Source organism: Amia ocellicauda, chromosome 12, assembly GCF_036373705.1.
Source record: "Amia ocellicauda isolate fAmiCal2 chromosome 12, fAmiCal2.hap1, whole genome shotgun sequence".
Lineage (NCBI taxonomy): Eukaryota > Metazoa > Chordata > Actinopteri > Amiiformes > Amiidae > Amia > Amia ocellicauda.
This window is the reverse complement of record NC_089861.1, coordinates 7,458,227-7,481,528: the sequence shown is the minus strand read 5'-3', so window position 1 is coordinate 7,481,528 and position 23,302 is coordinate 7,458,227. Positions and strand designations below refer to the sequence as shown.

The 23,302-nt window shown below is 35.2% G+C and overlaps 1 protein-coding gene across 1 annotated transcript in view; it reads right to left on the bottom strand.

The window, feature by feature from the left end:
* The window catches only part of LOC136764306 (melatonin receptor type 1A-A), a 41,456-nt gene extending 18,424 nt beyond the window's left edge, over nucleotides 1-23,032 (bottom strand). The window contains exon 1 of the mRNA XM_066718233.1: nucleotides 22,657-23,032. Coding sequence (XP_066574330.1) covers nucleotides 22,657-22,951 — 295 coding nt within the window. The 5' untranslated portion in view covers nucleotides 22,952-23,032. The remainder of the gene's footprint in view (nucleotides 1-22,656) is intronic.
* Nucleotides 23,033-23,302: the final 270 nt, after the last annotated feature.

The window sequence follows — 23,302 nt, the reverse complement described above, 5'->3', positions numbered from 1 at the left end:
TAGCAACTCATTGATTTTAAAACAGGGAATCAATGTCCTTGATCCAGTGTTGAATGGTCCATTTTAGAACCGTGTATAATGACAAATTTTAATGAACTTCCTGACTGTTGAGTAACGATTCATTATAACCTGCTGAAGAGGTATGTCATCATTTGAAATGGTGTATTAAAGGTACTAGATCAAAGGATGACAAGTTCCAAGACAGACACACTGTCTATATATAGTTAAACATTTTTGATAGACATGGTGATATTATACTCAGTTTCTTATAAGGTGGGACATCTGTTCTTCATTTTTGTCTACAATTAAATAATTGGTTGGTGATATAGGTGCTAGAGAAACAGTTTCAGCTTCTAAATTTACATTACAATGGCATGGCTTTGACAAACAAAATGCATGATTTGGACTTAACATTTAAAGATTGTAATGTTTATCTATCCATTATTTATCTTAGTGTTCCTTTAAGACAATGTAACTTTCTTAATGAAATCTCAACACTATGGTTAGTGTCTGTCACATTGCCTGTATACAGTTTAATAATAAGGACTGTTCAAAGCAAACTCCCCAAAAACTTCTTAACAAGTTGCCAGCAGCATGAGGTGTGATAATTGAGAACCTTTATCTGCGACTCATTTTTGCAAGTTTATGATGAAAACCCTGTAATTTAATATTTAAAGGTAGGCTAAACTGCTTCAGCAAAGTATTCCCAAAAATCATAGTGATTCATCTTAGACTTCAAGCTCATTTGGGATGGATTGGCCACTGTTGCAACAGTTGCAACATGTAGTCATAAGATAAAACACCCTGGAGAACATCCTAACAGATATAGCAATGTTAAAAATATTGTCATTGCTACTACTCTGATATATCCCAAAAAAAAACATTTTAAGAGATTTTATTTTAAGTGTTGTCTAAATCGCATTGATCAATTATTCTCCAAAGCACAGCTGATACTTTTTCAGATGGCATGTGCTTGTTGAAATAATGTTAATTGTTCCACATTTACAAAATGTTAAGGGTGCTGTTTTTTCCCTCAGCAGTTAAAAAGCAATAGCACAGATCTGGATTTTTATTAGAAAACTACCCTATTACATATATTACTGCATTCATCGAGCAGGATACATTTTGTAAATGATTCTCTGACTATACCTTTTGTAAGGGAGAGGGATTTTATCATTGGGATTAAAACAATAGATTACACTGAACAAAAAATAGCAATCCAATCCGCAAAATGAAAGAACAGAACAAGTACTGAACATTTTGTTTTATAAACTTAGTCTATGTTATAGCAAGATGTTAAATGCTATGGATAGATTAAGTTTTTCATATACATTCAAATTGTATAGCATACATTCTAAATGGTAAATATTATTAAATGAAAGAACATATTTTATTTCTGAACTGTTATCAAGGCAACATATTCCTGAACAAATCACAGTGAAAAACACTGTTGACACAGAGAAACGGCAAGAAAGTCAAATTTTGTAGTCTCAGAGACTTTGAATGAATTCCAAACGACGTATTTGGAGCACATTAAAAAGCTAGATGAGCAATATGAAATAGCCCAGCAGGACAACCTTCAGATACGAATATTTAGTTTAAAAAAAAGAGGTTTAATCTTATTGCTTATGCAGAACCTCAAACCACCTCAAGGAAAGGAAAAAAGTGCTCCTTGACAGGTCACATTCCTATGCCTTCTCAGAGAATTCAAAAATACATTGAGTTCAGAGAAAAAAAAAGAAAACTTAACTGCCCCAGTGAACACTAAGCCACTTGTCAGGGTACACAAATCTATTTATCCCGTGGCCTTTGCATTGAGTGCAATTCACCTCAAACAGTTTTCCATTCATATTTATGTGTGTTTGTGTTTGGTTCAGTGATTTACAAATCAATGTAGATTTCCTTCTTAAACACAATTTTTTCTGAAATTGTTGGAAAAACAGACCTCACCTGTGTTTACACAAGCTGATGGTTAACAGATAAGCAACATTTGCACATAAGGTTTTTATTGCTTATTCTCAGATTGCAGTAACAGAGCATTACAACTTGGGCTTCAGAGCAAAGGTGTGGATAGCTAATTAAATTATTGCCATAACAGAATTAGTACAACACTTATGTCTTGTTGCTATATGTATTAATACAGGAGGTGAAACAGGAGGCAGCAAATTGGCCAGACACAGCAATGAAAAATCTAATTAGATTTTGGGGAAATAACGTGGATAAAACAAAAAATCTGAGGCACAATAAATATGTAATTTATGGATTATGTAAAAATATTATATTGAAGCATTCAAATGTCTAATTGATTTGGTTTTGGGGCCTTGTTTTTAAAATGTACACAGTGCTGACTTTACTTGACTGTAAATTTTGAAGATCCATCCATCGGTTTCCAATAACCACTACATCCAGTACAGGATAATAAAACTCAAACAGACATTTAGAGTATAAACCAAAATACGAAATCAATCGAAACCAAATTTAACATTGGTTGAATCAAATGGTAAATACTATAGTATATAATCCAACACTTTAGTTGTATTTGTTGGCTTAAATAATTGTGCTAACATTCCTGCTGCTTTAATTATTGTATCATGTGTTCCAGAACATTGTGATCTCAGATTCTGAATCCAACTGAAAACGACTGTGAATCTGAGATACATAATATGTTCCAGAATTTTGCGTTCCTATAGACCAGTGGAGGAATAAGCCAGTACTGTCCATTACCCCATACTGAAATACACTGTTACCGGTTTGCTGTACCAGTAAGACACTTTTACAGGTTAAAAACGTGTTGCTAGGTTTGCCTAACTTTTTTTTACAGGCATACATATTTAAAGATCAAATCAATTATTTACAATGAGAAAGACAGCCTGTGTCATCTGTATGAATACTGAAAGGTTGTGACATGCAAATGCTTAGTAAGTATTTTACTGCTTGATGTGTATTGTCCATGACACAGTGTAATATTGAGGCTAAATGCGTGAATTTAAATGCTTAAAGCTTATGTAACAGCATGAAAACACACTGAACAATTTACTTTTAATTTAAAATATTACAACTAAACTAAACTGTATTATCAGGCTTTACAAGGTATGAATAATAAGCCTCTTTTATAAACAGTGTATAACAATGGTTTGTTTTTTCAATTTAAATGCCAAAAATAATAATACAAAAAATTGTTAAATACTGATGCACATTAACATGAGCAGTATCATGTTGGCTGTAATCATATAGCATTGATCAATTATGATTAGCATTGCTAATACACATTTGCTTTGACAACTTGCATTAAGCATTAAAATATGCCCTGAGCATGAGTATGTCACAACAAGCAGTCAGTAGTAGAATCCCAATTGTCATGGGAACGTCTCTATGTTGTTGGATGGCGTGAAGGTTAGAAAACTGCAGTGTGAAATTGAAGGCGGTTGAATTGAAATCAAATATAGCTAGTGTTTAACAGGGGTCAATGACAATGTCGGTCGCAACAAACCATACCGTGTTCCAAGCGCAGAACATAATTGTTCAGGAAGTGGAACTAAAAAAAAAGGGATGAAAGATGAGCCATGGTTTAAACCACAAAGCCACAGAAAGGATGATTCTGCAGCCTGAGGAGATGGGTGAAAGTTTTGCTGAATCATTTTTGTCTGTGGGGGCAAGGATCTGCAAGCTGCCAAACCAGCAAAAATTCAAATCTACTTGCTCCACTGGTATAGGCTCTGCAAAATGGCATTTGTATAATGAAAAGAAAATGACCATAAACAAAAACGAACCCCTAGGCTATGCATCATCAGGTTTGATCTTCTTCAAAAGCCACATAGTCTACTGAAAAGCTATAAAATGCATTATTACTATTATTAAATATTGGTATGTTTTTATTATCTTTGAAACTCCAGCAGGTGTAACCTACTCCATCTGAAATCATACAGTGGCAGTTGGTTGCCATTTGAACATAGATTGTGTAAATCAAAAGGAAAATAAAAACAATTAAAATTAATCCAAATGTAAGATATTGTAACACAATAAAATGTGAAAAAGTTCGGGGGGGGGGGGGGGGGGGGTGAATAGGCACTGTATATTCAGCTACTTAATTATATAATTCAATTAGTTATGTTTAACAGTCATCCCCCAAATGTCATAATTGATTCCGAGACCAGCAACGAAAGTCGAGAAGACGTGCTGACTGCAGAATTAAGTCAACGTTGCCGACGGAAGGATGTAAGACGAGGCGAAATAGGTCCAGGGATGAAAATCAAACAATAAGAATACTTTTTCTGAATATGTTGTATTGCTTCTTTAAATCAGCACAACAGTTTTTAGCTGTGCTAATATAATTGCAAAAGGGTTTTCTATTGATCAATTAGCCTTTTGCTGATAATGGGCCTCTGTACGTCTATCTAGATATTCCATTACAAATCAGCCGTTTCCAGCTACAATAGTCATTTACAACATTAACAATGTCTACACTGTACAAGGTAAGGATTGCTATGGCCAAGGGGCAACTTCCTGCAGACTGAGTTGACATCAGTTCCAGATTCAATCAGGTCAGTGCTAGGTTTTGAGATAAATTCATATGACACAAATCCAAATGAACTCAGCTGTATAGTGAGAGGAGCCAATGGAAACACATTGATTTAAGGCAAGTACAGAAGCAGACAAGATATAGACTACTCATTTTCCCACTATGTACAGTATACTGGGTGTCTATAATGAGCTGGTAAACTGGGAAAATCTCCTGAGAAACATCTATAATAACCCATTTCCAGTCAAGACTTAAACTCGAGTCAACCTGCAGCTGCTGGACCACTTAAGCCAATCTGAGACCACTCCATGGTGGACGGTCCTATCTCAGAAGACCTATAAAACCAAGGGGATTTATTTCTCTATGTCTAAGTATTTAATTAAGGAATGAAAAAGATTTTGTTTTGTTTGTTTTTTTTGTTTAAGCAGCTGCACAAAGTACTGCTTAGGGATCTGAATTTATAATTGAAATGGCATGGGTCCAAATCCTGTGTGAGACACTACTGCTGTATTTTGAAGTACAGTACTATAATCAGATGTATCCATTAAAACTAGCAACTGATTAAATGTGGGGCCCATTTAAGGATAAAATTATCAACCACAATAAATTAATCATTATAAATAATGTATGCACATTGCAAAGTAAAACAAACTTGCATTATTACTGTAATTTAAAAACAAGTGTTTTAATCCTTATTATTATATAGTGATTGAACGATTCATATTCCTTTTTATTATTATACTGACATGGCTGTCACTTTTAATATGCCAGCATCCTGCTTTACATTTCTGTCTATCCTGTCTGGAACCTGAGGTTACTGGAAAAGGCATATCAAATATTTTAATATTTTAAAAGCAATTATAAGAAGAATATTCTTTCCTGCCACAATGGACATCATAAATTCACTCTCATAAATGAATGTTTATGTGAACCACAGTTCAAAAAGTAAGATTAATTTCGCTTTCATGAATATTGCACTTGAAGAAAAGCACAATATTTATCAAAAGAAGGTTGATAGGGATAGCATTAGTTTATTATTGAATCACCTATATGATCAAATCGGTCACTTTTGTCCTCCCTCCTATACTGCTAAAACACAACCATGTTCCAGTCTACGTCCGACACACTTTGGGCAAGTTAACTATTGTTCTCAGCACTGGTTACAGAATCCCATTCTCCACATTCACTTGACTTTATTGAGAGCTCTCTTCCTGATTTTGTTTTGTAATTTCAATGCAAGTTGTTCTATAAAAATGTGGAAGCTAGTCAAGCTCACTTGCATAGTTGCAGGCTTATTTTAATTAATCAAGTGCATATGCAAGAGTCATTGTGGCCTGCCAAGGGCAGTGCTCCCTTCAGAGATGACCTATTCCTCAAATACATAAACTGATCATCATTTGTACTATATTGCTGCTTTCTCTCTCGCATTGTGAAGTGCTCTTCCCTATCCTATGTGTACAAAGCTTATACAGTCTTATTTCCTGCCATTATGTATAAAAAAAAATGCATTTTAAACATTTATAAGCACAGCCTGTGTATACATTATAATATTTCTTATACTGAAACCTTGTACCGGCAAATTAAGCCACTGTGTTTTACAAATAGGAGAGTATATCTATAATATTTGAAACCTATAAATATACTGTTGGAAAAGGACATTTCTAAATGTGTAATTATCCATTTTTATTTTTGTTCTTCGAAATGGTGCACAATGATGCCTAATGGTACATAATAGTTACTTAAATATAAATAAAACCTTTGATGTCTTTCACAGTAAAAGGTTCCACACATTTTAGCATGTCAAAACAAAACATCACTTAACTGTTATTATTGTACATTATTCTACATGTTGGAATTCTATGTGTTATTTTCAGGAGGGCACTCTATTACATTACAATGGATAGCAACATATAAACCATATAGAGAAATTACCTAGTCACAAATTGCCAATTCAGGCAGACATATTTGGAATAGTGGCACTTCATCTGTCAATTGTGACAACACTATCAGTCTTGCTTACTTATTATACTTCCAATGTTTTTCTGATTTAACAATTACTTCAACTACAAAGTCCATTTTAGGATGGAACTGGGTTGAAAAAATTCCAATGCGAGTCCATTATTAACACAGATTATACCGAGTGGTATACAGTGATGTTCATTGCTATTTAACTCTGCTCCTAGTCTCTGCTTCATAAAGTGACAACTGGTAAGAAACTGCTGACTTTTCACTTCAAATTGAAAACTCATTTTGAAAATGCTCACCTCAGCGTTTTCTTCTTATCCATTTTCACCTGATGAAGGAACATGTGATTTTGAAAGGTTGTTACACACTATGTGGTAGTAGGAAGAAATTCCTGCTGAATTCATAACCAAGTCCACTGCAAATAATTTTAATTATATATTTATGAATTGAGTTTTGGTATGCAGTTGTGAAAAAAGCATCAACATATTAAGCATGTATGTGTGTATGTTTAGTGGATTTCAAAAATATATTAATACCCTTGATAAATTGTAACAAGAAATATTTAACAGTAGATAGTGTGCAATCATTAGATTTGATCAAATATCTGGAAATATGTAAAATGTTAATACTAGCAACATTGCACAAAGCAACATAATATATTTTACAAATAATTACATAAACAAAAAACATACATTAATTCACATCTTTAAATATTTCAAACCCTGCCAAAATAATCCTGCATCAACTTTCTGTTATGTGGAAGGTAAAAGGAAGCGTCTGGAACTTTATAGAAGCGTCCAAAGGTCACCTGTTTTCCATGGCATATAAAAGGAGGTTGCACACAGGAGTAATGAATTAACAGTATTCATTTTCATGGTAAAAGTCAGAGAGGTGTGCGATAATTGCAGGAAAAAGCACATTGACCTCCGTAAGTTGCGCGATGGCTCTACCACTTTCCACTACGGCTTCCATTATCAAGAATTTCATGACTACTACCTTGCCAGGAAGAGGATGTTAAAGAAAATGTTACCACTACATACTGTGGGAAAAGTGGTTTGGGTGACAAACTCAAACCCAACTCTAACCCAAATCAAATTTTTAAAAGATTCTAGCATCATCAGGATACATTATCCAAAAAAATACAATTTGACTTTCGATATATGAATCTCGTGTTATTATTTTATTTGTATTATTTAATTCTCAGCAGATGTCCTTATCCAGGGCGACTTACAGAATATAAGAGCAATACAAAAGTGCACTAATACTTTATAAAATTACATATAAAAAAATACTACAATTACAGGTTCAAAATTACACAAGTGCATAGGTAAAATATACAGTTAATATAAAATGTGTAAGTCCTACATTTTAGATAAATCACAGTAAACACGAGTACTAGCAATGTAAAAGCAAGCAATATGATGAAAACACCAATTTACAGGAGATCTGAGCCACTCAGGATTAAACTAATAAATCACAGGTACTGTACAGTCTGAACAGATATAGTAATCACATCTTGAGTAATCACTGGAAGGAGGTCAGGGACTCTGCTGTCTTGACTTCAGTGGGAAGCTCGTTCCACCACTTAGGGGCCAGGGATGAAAAGGAGCAGCTCTGGATACTTTGCATGTAGGCCAAATATTTACATTTTTGTTTCATCTGACCACAGAATCATTTGCCACATCTTTTCAATCTTTCACATGCCTTGTTGCAAATTTCAAATTTGCATACGTTTTTTTTTTATAGAAATGGCTTCTTTATAGTCACTCTTCCATACAGGCCAGATTTGTGGTGTATTGAGCTATTGTGGTGCTGTTTACCTTCCAGTTCATAGCGATCAACTTGACTGTGTTTCAAGGGATATTCATTGCCTCCCCTAATCTCTGCCTTTTTCTACAACCTTATCCGAGAGTTGTTTTAAAATCTCTTGGTCTTCATGGTAGGATCTTTCAAAATGTAAGATGTAACACAACAAATCAATGGGCGTGAATATTCCTATAGTGACTGTATTGACTCGAGTTTAAATACTAACTTTGTTCATGAAAATATAATTCCATAACATCTAAATGGAGTGACCAGGAAATTTGTACAATACACTCTTTCTTGTAGATATGCTTTCCTTTCACTCAAAGACTTACAGCAGTGACTGATTATGTGATTACTCTGCATCATCTGATTGCAGTTTAATGTCTAATTTAATGGAGATTAATTATTAATAAAAATGTAATTGCTCATCAGACCTCTGTGACTTCATTGAATTAAATGCATGGATTAATAATGCTATATAATGACTGAAAGGCAGGAAGAGACAGCAGAAATGAATGCCAGGCAGCCCTAAGTACAATACATCGGCTATATTTTCAGATAGTAAATTTCAGCATAAGACAATACTTTATACAGTTTTCATGACTGACGCATGGTGCACTATCAAGATTTCTTTGTCTTGATGAATTGAGGCTAAAAGCAAAATTAAAAAAATATACAGAAGAGTTTACTCCTTTTTTATGGTTGTTTCCTGTGTCAACTATGTTACTGTGAATTGCTATTGTGAAACATTTAATCTCCTTTGCCCAATTCTCACTGGTTGGTGTCGGGGATTGCAGTTTGGGAGACAATTCCTAACTTCACCGATAGCTCTTTTGTCTGTCTGTCTTCATGTTATACTGATGATTTTGGTATTTTTTTGTTTTATTTATGATTTGTTTTTGTATTTTTTTGGTGTACCTCTATCCAGTTAAAGTCAGGCTCTCATCTAGTGTAATGTTATAGTACTGCTAGATGTGTGGCTAAGGAGAATTGTACTGATAAATGTATCTGTATGTTAGTGACTTTGAACAGTTGGGTCCTGGTGGCGGTTATTTTTGGAATATACTATACTTGGTAGGCCTAAATATACCGGGGTCCCAAACTGGTCTGTAAACTTCACAATGATTTGCCAGAGATTATTGAGATTTATCAAGAGGGAGTAAAGTGGGACACTATTCTTGTAGTTGGAAATGGAGACAACATCAAGGGAAAAATGTTGATCCTGAAACCATGCAATCCTGTCAGATAAGAATAGAGCTGACTTGGGGGGTGCTGAGGAAAAAAATATCTACAACAGCAAGAGTGTTTGATGCATCCTGTACATGACAATTGAAGTGTTTTGAAAGGTCACTGGGTCATGTTCTGTTAAGGCTTAAACAAAGCATTTGATGAGGGGGTTATGTTTTTTTAGCCCATATTATCCACAGCTTAATTCATTGGGTTCTGGGTATGAGTTCTTTATGTTAACAGAAAAGCTTAATCTGTGAGTGATTTGTAAGCTATTTATTTATTTATTGAGATGTGTGGAAACAGATTGATTTTCAGAGATATCTTTGTTTGCTGAATACATCAAAAAGATAGCCTCTGAACTTAGGGTATCATTTAACCCCAAACCATCCCACCCGCTTAGGGAACAGGGGAAAAATGTCCAGTACTGCATCAGTGAGCATACAGTCTTATTATGACAGCATCATTTAGTGTAAATCTTGGCAAAGAATGTCAACCTTCCGAATTAAAAAAATAAAAAAGCTTAATGTATTCATATATGCATGAAGAACCTAATTAAAATAATATATTTTTCATACGCTGGAATATTAACACAAAACATATTTATGCACATCGGAATAACCTAGATAATATATTGTATGGATGTACATTGAGGGAAAAAAGTATTTGATCCCCTGCTGATTTTGTACGTTTGCCCACTGACAAAGAAATGATCAGTCTATAATTTTAATGGTAGGTGTATTTTAACAGTGAGAGACAGAATAACAACAAAAAAATCCAGAAAAACGCATTTCAAAAAAGTTATACATTGATTTGCATGTTAATGAGGGAAACAAGTATTTGATTCCCTATCAATCAGCAAGATTTCTGGCTCCCAGGTGTCTTTTATACAGGTAACAAACTGAGATTAGGAGCACTCTCTTAAAGGGAGTGCTCCTAATCTCAGCTCGTTACCTGTATAAAAGACACCAGTCCACAGAAGCAATCAATCAATCAAATTCCAAACTCTCCACCATGGCCAAGACCAAAGAGCTGTCCAAGGATGTCAGGGACAAGATTGTAGACCTACACAAGGCTGGAATGGGCTACAAGACCATGGCCAAGCAGCTTGGTGAGAAGGTGACAACAGTTGGTGCGATTATTCGCAAATGGAAGAAACACAAAATAACTGTCAGTCTCCCTCGGTCTGGGGCTCCATGCAAGATCTCACCTTGTGGAGTTTCAATGATCATGAGAACGGTGAGGAATCAGCCAAGAACTACACGGGAGGATCTTGTTAATGATCTCAAGGCAGCTGGGACCATAGTCACCAAGAAAACAATTGGTAACACTACGCCGTGAAGGACTGAAATCCTGCAGCGCCCGCAAGGCCCCCCTGCTCAAGAAAGCACAGGCCCATCTGAAGTTTGCCAATGAACATCTGAATGATTCAGAGGAGAACTGGGTGAAAGTGTTGTGGTCAGATGACACCAAAATCGAGCTCTTTGGCATCAACTCAACTCGCCGTGTTTGGAGGAGGAGGAATGACCCCAGGAACACCATCCCCACCATCAAACATGGAGGTGGAAACATTATGCTTTGGGGGTGTTTTTCTGCTAAGGGGACAGGACAACTGCACCGCATCAAAGGGACGATGGACGGGGCCATGTACCGTCAAATCTTGGGTGAGAACCTCCTTCCCTCAGCCAGGGCATTGAAAATGGGTCATGGATGGGTATTCCAGCATGACAATGACCCAAAACACACAGCCAAGGCAACAAAGGAGTGGCTCAAGAAGAAGCACATTAAGGTCCTGGAGTGGCCTAGCCAGTCTCCAGACCTTAATCCCATAGAAAATCTGTGGAGGGAGCTGAAGGTTCGGGTTGCCAAACGTCAGCCTCAAAACCTTAATGACTTGGAGAGGATCTGCAAAGAGGAGTGGGACAAAATCCCTCCTGAGATGTGTGCAAACCTGGTGGCCAACTACAAGAAACGTCTGACCTCTGTGATTGCCAACAAGGGTTTTGCCACCAAGTACTAAGTCGAAGAGGTCAAATACTTATTTCCCTCATTAACATGACAATCAATTTATAACTTTTTTGAAATGCGTTTTTCTGGATTTTTTTGTTGTTATTCTGTCTCTCACTGTTAAAATACACCTACCATTAAAATTATAGACTGATCATTTCTTTGTCAGTGGGCAAACGTACAAAATCAGCAGGGGATCAAATACTTTTTTCCCTCACTGTATGTATGTATGTATCTATGTATGTATAAATAATAAGGTATTTAATCTACAGGCAGCACACACAAGCACAACATGCGTGTTTGTGAGGCATAATAAGGTAATATATATTTTTCCCTTGCATACTAAAATGATATATAAACAGGTGTAAAATCAGAAGTTATCATTAGATACTTTTCAGTAATGAGGGGGGTTGTAATACTTCTTTTTGTATTGTTATGTGGATGTTTCAAGTTAATTCGAGATTAGAATATAACATACAGATGAAATGGGTAGATAAATAATGCAAAATAATAACCTGCAAACTATAAATATTAGCTGATGCAATATTCAATGTCTCCACTAGCCCATGTATTACTGTTGCTTCTGTCAACAGCTGCCCTCACAATTCCTAAATTCCTTCATACAATGCAGTTCTACTAGCTTTCAATTCCATTCACTTCAACTGCCGAACAGCAACTCTGCACAGGGATGAATATCTACTTATATTGTTTATTGAGTTAGTTTGAGAACAGTCGCCTCAACCAAGCCCTGCCTATATGTCCATAGAAGAGAATTGTAGCTCAATGGAGTTAAAGTCCCACCCACTTTCTGCATATGTATGTGTGTGTGTGTATGTGTTTGTATAATTGTGGTATACCCAGAGATCCACCTGAATGAACATTAGGCTTTGCTGCATACGAGAGCCTGAAGCACTCTAGCATCTACGTCAGTCCTGATCAAGTCAAGACAGACACATTTTATTGTAAATATTGTAAAAACATTTGAGATTAGGCTTGGTTATCATTTTCCATTAGACGCTGCAATATATTTTACTTTACTGCACTTAGTGTATGTTTTTTTCACAATTTTACGTGTCCATATTTTACAATACTAGTGTGCTCCTAAATAAGATGTCATTAGCAGAACTTTCTTGTTGGTGCAGTATGCAGACCGTGTTGAAATTATGCTTACCTAACAGCAGGAATGTATGAGTTGAGTTATTCGAACAGACAGCAGTGTCACAGTGCATGAAGTCTACACACTTGATTTTTTTTTTTTAACAGCAGCATCAACAAAAAACAAATGTATAGTTGTATGCTGTTGAAGACCCCCCCATATCCAGTTTAAACCATATCAGTGACGTATGATTAATCTTAGTAATTGATCATTAATTGGCTGAAAGTATTGCATGTGGACATGAATAACAGAGCACTGATAGCAGGAATTAAAGTAGTATGGTCATTACTTTGTAAATAATCTTAGTGTACATGGTTTATAATAAGAACAGAGCTATATGCATCAAACCATGTGATGAAAAGGTGTTTTACATTTTTATTATGATGATTTAAATTTTAACAACTCAGGCAAACCTGAAATCAAAACATTAATCAACCTGCTAATAACTAATTACCAAAAAATTGCAGTTTAAATTTTGGTCTGATGCCACTCTGTACTACTTAAAAATAAAAACAGTAGTGTACGAGCTTGTAATTTGGGATTTACCTGCAGGTCAAAGTTTTAATATGACTTAGTGACAAGAAAATTTGACTACATGGCTACTAATTATTTCATTTTAATCTTACAAAGTATATGGGTTTGATAAAGGGGCCACTTTCACTAAACAAACAGGTCACATCAGCAACAGCAATCGCCCTGTCTATGTAAAACAATAAGAAAGTAATAATCTTCCAATTTGACACCTTTTTATTGCTGTTAATAAACTGATACAAGAAGAAAAGCAGCAAAAATGGCATGCACTGGTTTACATTTTGAAGTATTATCAGTCCAGGGTTGAAAATCATTAGGCCCTCAGGAACCAGTGTGACCTTTATGTTACATACAGAGGCAAGTCAAGCCTGTTAGGGGAAGTGACTGAATTAAGCCCACGTACCATATAAGCCCACTTGCTTTTTTATTTTGAAATACAAAAAAGACGACATTTTAGAAGGATGATCGGTTACAGAGCAAATACACAAAGTTGTTGCTGTCATGTTACTTTTTATTTGGAGCCAATCACATTTCTTATTCTTGAGTTACGTATGACTTTGTGCTGCCACTGTGCAGCAGCATTTTTAGAAGACTTTGCTTTATGAGGGGCCCTCCCAAGAAGCCATTTTTCTGGAATTTGGTGACCAACTTGGTGAATATTGATAAGAATTATAAAATTAAGAGATAAAAAAATCAAATGAAACCTTATATGATGAATTTGCTTTGTATTTAAAAGCACTATTTTGTATTTGAAAATATAGACTTCATGAGTTTCCGGAGTGAGCACGGGACACTGTCAGGATGATGGTGACACAGATAGATGCAGTAGAACATCAAAAATTGAGAAAGTGTTGATGATCATAGTAAATCAAAACATTTTAGAAGCTTCTTCAGATAAAACAATATTTAATGTTCTATCAATTTTTATAATCTTAAAATGTAACTTTTTGTGATATGGGCTTAAAAGAAACAGCGCCCTTGAAAAGCCTATTAGCACATGGCTTTAAAGCAGAATAATTATTGAATGTGTTCTACCAACAATTAAAAAACATGGTGTAAGTTGTAAAAAATTATGTATTTTATTTATTATAAAAATATTACATTTACTTTCACTCAATATAAAATGATTGAGGTAAATTTCCCATGGACCATTGTTGTTCTTAATAAGCCCACTTATTCATTAACTTAACCATTTACCTTTTTTTCATTATGGGGACAAAATGGGTAGGCAGAGAAAAAATTATAGGAACTGCAATAACATGATGGAAAATTGCTGTGAATTTCGTGCGGATCACGGATGGACAGAGAATAAACATTTTCAAGAGTATTTTGAGAAGCTGTTTTTGTTAAAGATCTTTGACATGGGACTGCCAAGAGTTTAAAATTTTGACAGTCATGCCTCAGATATTTTCCTGGCACTTGCGACCAAGGCCAGAGAAAATGGGGTTGTGCTTCTCCGGCTCCCATCTCACCTCACCTCACCCACATCCTCCAGCCAGTGGACAAGACAGTGTTCGGTGAAGTCAAGCAAGATGCACCAATATTAAAATTCTGGGCTGATACCAATATCCAATATTTTCCTATTATTTATTGACCTATAGAATGAACATACATCACTTCAAGCCAGAGAACATCATCGGTGGCTTTGAGAGCACTGGGATACTCCCTGTGAGCCAGAGCTGGGTGGACAGACAAGTGTCCACAAATCATGCTCCTCTTTCTCGAGCACCTGTGCAGACTTCCACACCCCCAACAGCCCCGGTCCCAACCCCAACAACCAGCAGAGCAAACTGCCTCTACAAGTGCAACAATTCCATGTGATGGAAATTAGTCTCAGATAATATAAAAATACAATTATAATTGGTTATTTGGCTGGTTATTTGAGGTCTGAATTGGATAATCTATAAAATATTATGTGCTTAATCAATACAATTTGAAGTATTTACAGTTAAAATTATTGTGGGCTTATTTGGGTCACATGTGGGCTTAAAGGGTACATATGTAAGCCCACTCCAGACTTTTCATTTTTGCAATTAAATAAATTAATTTAATTTAGGGCCGGACGGCTAGGATTAAATCAAGACTAGGATTAAATCAAGACTTTGACCCACCCGCTAATAGAAAACTACAGAAAAAACTACAGAATTGTACTCAGTTGTGGCTTCATTTTCAGTAAGATGACACTTTCTTCTAATCATAAATGTACAGGTTTGTAGTTTGCTATTAGCAGGAGGGTCAACCTAAGGCATTACCACGGATTTGCACACAACTTTTGATTATGAATTGATCAAGTAAGACAAAGGCAAGGTGTACATTCATGCACCATGAAGAGCACAGTGTTCCACCAATACAAACTTCCCTGATAGTTTCAGGCAGAAGTCTGCACAATCTTTTGCTTTTGATAAAGCCAAAAAAACACAACAAAATTCTCAAATCATTATCAAACTTTACACAAAATATCTGATAAAGGGATGCATAAAGGGAAAGAGGTAGCTGTTCATTTTACAAGGCTGTAGTATTTTCAGAATTTGGAAGCAGGCACATTGTTACTAAACAAGCTTTGGGACCTCTCTTTTTGGTTTTATACTGTCAGTGGTAATATTTAGCAGATGCCAAGCCAAACTATTCACAAACCTTAAAGAAAAGACACAAAACTATGTAAATGCTGCAGACCACATTATGCTCATGGAAGAAGGTTATTACCAAAAATACTGTATTTACATACAAACAAACACACACACACATACACACACATCTATATGGAAAACATATTCAGTTATTAAATGTACTGTATTGCTTGACAGAATGCTTATCTGTAAATTGTTACATCATGGCTTCTACGTCTATGTCTGTTACCAACTGATAAGGAATGCATCTTGTAAATTACCCATCACGGAAGCAGTTTATATGATAATCACCAATACACCATGCCAAATAATACATCCATTGAAAATGTGAAACCGTTAATAAAGAACAGTAATTACACTTAGCAATATTCAGCCTTATTTCATTTTGAATAGTGAATTAAGTAATGGATTTGTTCATTTAATACGACAAAGTATTGCTGAATTTCCACTATAGTTGAATATCTTGCAGTGTGATGATCAAAAACAAAGTTTTTGGCACACAGCCAGAAAACTTAAATCATGGAAATATCAAGGAATTCAACCATTGCCATGGGTTAGGCTAAGCACAGAAGGTCAAATGAAGAACATTTTTGAAGATATAGATATAGATACAAACATCACACTTCTTCAGGGGAGCTAAAACCTTTACTGTGAGATTTTCAAAAGGGGAAAAAGAATTGGAAATTTGTTTCCAAACCCTCATTCACATCACTTTATAATCTTCTTTCAAAGGGTTTATATTATAATGTATCAATTTTCTCAACCTTTAACATATAAATGAGGTGATTTAGTTACATACATCAGCTTTTCAAAAATACTTTGCAATCCCAGTTTTATTGCTAGTTTGGAAAATCATGCTGTTAATGTTTAATCTACACATAAACATGCTCATAAAAGTTTGGGTCCCACTTCAGCCCATAATGACATGCAACTATGACAACAATAATCAATATAAGCATTTGATTTGTACATGAATGTATTATGTATCTAAACAGAAAATGCACCAATACATATGTTTGGGCAGTGTTTTTTTCTTGAAATGCCCTATGAGCAATCAAAGCTGTAATATCCTTTTCACTTAATATAAGCTTGTAAATTACATCCATTTACCTCAAATAAGTCTAAATCATTGCAATCGTATTTCGCCATTGTCTTGTTAATTCCAAGACATCTCAATGGGGTTAAGGTCAAGGGATTGAGGAAGCCAGCATATCAATTTCTAACCCTATTTTTCTTTCTGATCAAAGTCATTAAGCTGGAGTCTAGCTGTGTTTAGGGTGATAATCATGTTTTCAAACAAACCCTCCACCCACAAGTTAACCGAGTTAATTCTGTAATGTTGAATGATATACTTGTATTGCTCTTTGTGTAAGGCAATGGATAGTTTTGATTTTGATACATTTAAACTTTCAACTCCAACAGGAAACGGTATTTGAGAAGACAAAGGGAGAGGGTACCTATCCTACCTACCATGAGTAAATGGAGGGGATTTTACACTGTAAAATCTGTACAATATACATTAACTTGGTGGCAGCAGAATTGGCAGTAAATAACTATCAGAGTATTAAACCTTGTAAGATTTACTGCATTGTAACTGTTGAAAAAGATACATTGGCCAGTTTGGGTGATTTTTGAATCATATTTGTACACGCGTTGTTGACTCCTTCAACCCTTGGCAGAAAGAGCTGTGCGCTATCACTTATTTATCTCATTGTAGTCACTGCAACATTTAGTGTTGGTACAATGTGGGTTGGCCAGGATTCAAACCCACAAAAACCCACAATAGTTTCATACCCTGAGCCATTATACCACCCTGTGGCAGCAAGGAAGTTATCAACACGTATCTCAGTCCCAAAACTACACACAAGCTGAAACTTTATGAAACTTAAACCAGTACACAAGTCTGAACAATTCCAACAGTGGCCACCAAGCTGTCAACAGCAGATCAACGGTAGACATTTTCAAACTCGACATGGGCAAATATACCAAAATCATGCTACAATTACTACAATGCCTGTCACCAAACCTAGTAATTATTTGATTATGCTGAATTATGAAACTACCCACCAGCTACAATAAGTAAAAAAAAAAAAAAAAAAAAAAAAATGTCTTTCACTGATAAACATGTTTAACATTGCTGGTAAATGCTTTCTCCCTTACCAGACAATGGGTGTCCTAGAAATCCAGGGAATTTACATATAGTAATATATAGGCACATTTTGTGTACTTTTTGGTGGTCTGCTAAAAAGCATTTCTGTGTATAAAAAAATATGTATGCTACATTTATCATGTAAGCATTAAATATATAATAAAGAATCATATAAATAAACATGACTAAAAATAACTAAAGCTGTTCAAATTAATATTGAACCAATCACGAGACTTCTTCTTACTAAATTGTTAAGATGTCACAGCCTGCTTGCAACGGCTATATACATTTCTGATAAACCTTTGTAATTCATATATATGCAGTGGCAGCTTCCTTCTTCTGCCTTTTGCAAAGGTTGGCCTCTCTGTTTAAAAAAAACTTCACAGGAGATATAAAACATGAATTTGCCAACTCAATTTCTAAAATGAAATCAGCTGTGTTCTGGAAATATAGGAGTGTGCATCCCTGTGAGACAGAGCACTTTGAGACAGGGTAGTTTTTTAATTTGCTGAACTAAGATAAAAGTATTATGCACTTTGCCATTTGAAATGCTTGATAAATTGATAGAGTTGCATAACAGTACCAATCTTACATGTGCTAATCATATTATATAATTGAAATACAGTGATATGAACTCGGCACAGGTTAATCCTTCAATCTGAACATGTATTGCTTCCAGTATAAGAACAAAGTTAAAATCCTGCCCTGCCCCAAAGCATCCTGATATTACAGAATCATACTGCAAACCTAGACAGCATTCTCAATTTCTTTTTACTGCTACTTCACTTCATTAAAACTGCATTGTGTGGCAAACTGCTGTCATTTCTGAATGAAGTAGAGGTCTTGTAACAAGTCTCTATTCTGTCTACAAATTAAGTATAGATTTTAGTTTTTTCCCCACTTGTTAAGACAACTGAACTCATTGTGAAATATTACTACTGGCTCATTTCTACTGGTGGAATAACACATAATTTTATGACACCATCTTTATTCTGTTGTATATTTTATCAACTTCCATTCAGTGATTTTCTAATCAAAACATTAGCAAGAAAACGCAAGACTGAAGTGAAATAATACCAGCCATTTTTTTGCCAATCTTAAATGTATGCAAATTTCAGCATCTCAAGACAATCAGATTGTACTCATCAAAATAATAATAAAATATCACTTTGATTCTCCTTGCTGAAGAAACTACACATTATTTTTACACTACTATTATCATTAAAATATGTTATAATAATATTTATGGGGGTTCTTCCTGCATAGTGTATGGGAAAAATGCAAGCAACAGTAGCTTGAAATATGCATTTTTGCAATCCAACACCAGAACTAAAGCCCTGATGGTTGAAATTTGTTTTTGTATTCACTATGATAATGACCATAAAATACACAGATGGAGTACATCCTAGTTACATACACAAACAAAGAAAATTGTGAAAAGTGAAGTGATGGTCTGGACAGTAGACTATTGTATTTTGATCTTGGGTAAACTATGAAATATTCAAACAAATAATTACTTTATTGTGAGTTCTATTTCTACTTGACTCCTTAATTTCAATATAAATAATCTAATATAACATTGGATGTGAAGTGAAGAAAAGGTTAAATTCCTCTCATCCCATGAGAGCTCAGCATCGACTATTATTTACTATTATAGTATTTCCAATTTGGTGAAACATACTGTAAGCATTTGCCATTGGCTGCATTAGACCCAAATATCTTACACCTTCTCAGGAACTGCATAACAAGTTTGAAGTTAAAACCCTAATAGTTTTTCCTAAGTTGTGTTTTGTTAATTCCTAAAATAACTGCTTACAGTCATTAATGTGTCAGGATACTTCTTATTAAAACTGATACTTAGCTTTTTATTCCTCTGTTGATAACATTTTATCTCAACAACTGTAAGCACTGCTTATTTTTTTTGGATTCACAGTACAGGACACTACATATTTTGTTCATTGCACATATGTAGAAGATATCAAAAGTCATCCCATGTCCATGAGAAGAACAGACAAACAAGGCAACTGGAATTTCAGATGAATATCAGAAGACAAAATATTAATATGCAATGTTAAATTCTTCTTTTTCTAAAGTCAGCATGAAAATTAATAAACGATTTGTTGCCTTAGGGTGAGATTAAGTCAAATCTTTGACCCACATGGCAATCACAAACTTCAAATCAAGCACTTTATGTCAGGTTTCCATTTCACAAATGTGAAATGCCTCTAGCACACAGACAGATGCCATCAAGTACAGGGATTTTATTTTGGGATGGAGCTTGAATTAAAGTTTTGATTGAAAATGCACAGGCTTATGTATAATTTTGTTAGAAAGATCCTGATTACCTTAAATGTACAGCTGTTGGCTAGTTTTTAGTTTCAATGAGTCACCCTTATATGGAGATTTATACTCCCTCTGGGGTCTTACAAACAATCCGTACAAAATTGTGCAAAATGTATAATGAGATATATATATATATATATATATATATATATATTTCCCTACACAAGACCACTATGCCCTCACAGAAAGTGGAAAAAAAATATTTTTTGACAACTGAGTGACCACAATTCTTGGGATTAATTCCACTAATCAAGTATTGTCTTCAATCATGAATTCAAAGAAAGACAAAAAGATTGCGATGTATGTGCTTGGTATACCAATGTCTTATTGACAAGTAAACGTTTATATCAACATGTGTTTGGGTTTTTACATATTCCTTCTCAACCCATCCCATCTGCTACGTTATCTCTGTTTGTTGTTATTCTTATGATCTAATCTACAAAAAATCCTATTTATGTAACAGTCATAATCTACATTAAATTTCTCATAAAATAAATAAAGGGAAAAAAACAATAATCCAGTATGCCCAGTGCATGTTCTGTACACGTTTGGATGTGATGACAGCAAATCATAGCATATCAAGTAGATTGAAACGGGAATAATGTGTGTGTGTATATATATATATATATATATATATACATACACACACACACACACACACACACACACATACACATATATATACATACATACACACACACACACACACACACACACACACACACACACACACATAATCCTTTAATGCTTCATTCATGCATTTCAATTGCCAGGCATTATACCTTTACAGAATGATTGTCAAAAAAGGCACGATAAGAAATAGGTCGCAAAGATATTTTTAAAACCCTATTTATGTAACCAAGTAAATGTATATATTTTTAAATGTGCAAAAAGTCTATATCATACATTTCATATAACCACTTGGGAGGACTATAAATGGCCCCAGTGAGGTTTTTACTTTTGTAAACAAATTTAAATGTCTTAATTCGCTATTAATCTCAAATATGAGAAATTATCATTTAAATATAAGCATACTAATGCACTTCCCTACAGAGCTGCTAATGCACTCACCAGTGATTCAGTGGGTGGCTACTAAATACCGGGCACATAATTAAGTGCCAAAAACATGTGTCAGGGAATCAATTTAAAAGACATTATATTAGTCCCAATAAATAAACGTAAACCAACCATATTTATATAGCACAACCCTTGGGCACACAGATGTAGCTGCCTAAATAAATAACTACAAATGTTATGAGAATATTCCTGAGGTGCACACTTCCTAAATTAAGAGAAAACCCCAAAACAGCTTCACGTCAATCCTCTTTGCACTTTTTAGCACCACTTTTGGTCACCTGCTTATTAAACAAGTGAACCCTGACATTTTGTTCACTTGTTCCCCCAAGGAAGCCATTGCTTCTACTTCACCGGCCCTGCATGACTGTGTGTGAAGTGCAATTCTCTCCAATAGAAATGGCATTTCCCCAGAGTATAGTTAACCAAACCTGTCATCGCAGTCTATTAGTGCAATACATTCTTTTTTTTTTCTCCTAGACGAAACTGCAATTATGCAATGATTCCAAGTCATTAATTAGGCGATGAACACAATAATGAGTTGCACCCCTAACAGAAGCGCCGCGATGAGGATTGTCCTTCTCACGCTCATCACTTGTTTACAGCGCAGACAGCAGTTTCTCTGCACTTGACAGAATAAGATCATTATCCGTCGTTTAAAATGTATAGACTAGTGCAGGCTGGCCAAAACTGGATGTGAAATAGTCTGAAAAGGGGGCTCTATAAACGGACGCACATGTGTTTTAAAAAGACATGATAGGAGGAATAACTTTACAAAAACTTCAACTCCACCCGTGGAAATATTACACGCAGTCCTATCTAACAGCAGAGCTCTCTTCAATGTAATTAACAGATTATAATTGAATCAGTGGACGATCTCGATGTGATACAAAATTACTACGCTTGTCAATAATAATAATAATAATAATAATAATAATAATAATAATAATAATAAAGATGAACAGAGGTTGGAAACATGCAACGCAAATCTCTGCAACATTGAAATTTAAAATCTGTCAATGAGCTTCGTTTAACACACCCCGATAAAATCAAACGAACGAAAATATGGATGGAAACATATCGTGTAAATGTAGTATAATTTCGATTACACTGTATACACACCCCTGCGTGTTTACATTCGAGAGAGAAAAACATATACACATGTACAATTGTAACCATTTCCATTCATACTTTTTGATGCATCAAATCATACCCCCATAAGAAATACCATGTTTGAGATTTTCTTTCTTACCTGCATTCCTTAGTTTCTTGTTCCTGTAAACGGAGAAAATGACCAAAAGGTTCCCCAAAATATCAACCACGATGGTGAAGATGAGAAAGCCCCCCAAAGTGGTCGCCACCCAGGCAGGACGGTTCAATGCCAGCTCGTCGTGAGGGACCAGGGAAGTACTGTTGAGGTGACTCCCATTGATTCTCATTTTACCGCTTCCCTTTAGTTTCTCATTCAAACAAAATAAATCACAGTTTGCTCTTCCATAGATATTTAAAGGCTCGGAGTCAAGGCTGGGGAGATGTTCTGTCCACATCTGTTCCTCTTCCCATGTTGTAAATAAAGTCCTCGGCTGGCCGGTTTAACTTTTTGTCCAAGTGCACATGTGTCAGAGTCTACACTTTTATAGCCTTTCCTAACATGTGATGAAGTGGAGATGTGAAGCACCAGGAAACGCTGCCCCTCAGTGGAGCAATGTGGGAAGATGTGGAGCTCTCTGTCTCATGTCTGACTGCCAGTTCATTCATTTTAACCTGCAAGCGATGGATCATTCATTTTATTTATGAGCTCACTCATTATTTTTTAAGACCATTCATACTTTATTCATTCAAATATCATTTCATTCATGCAGTCATATGACGAAATGGTTATGGAATCATAGAAACGC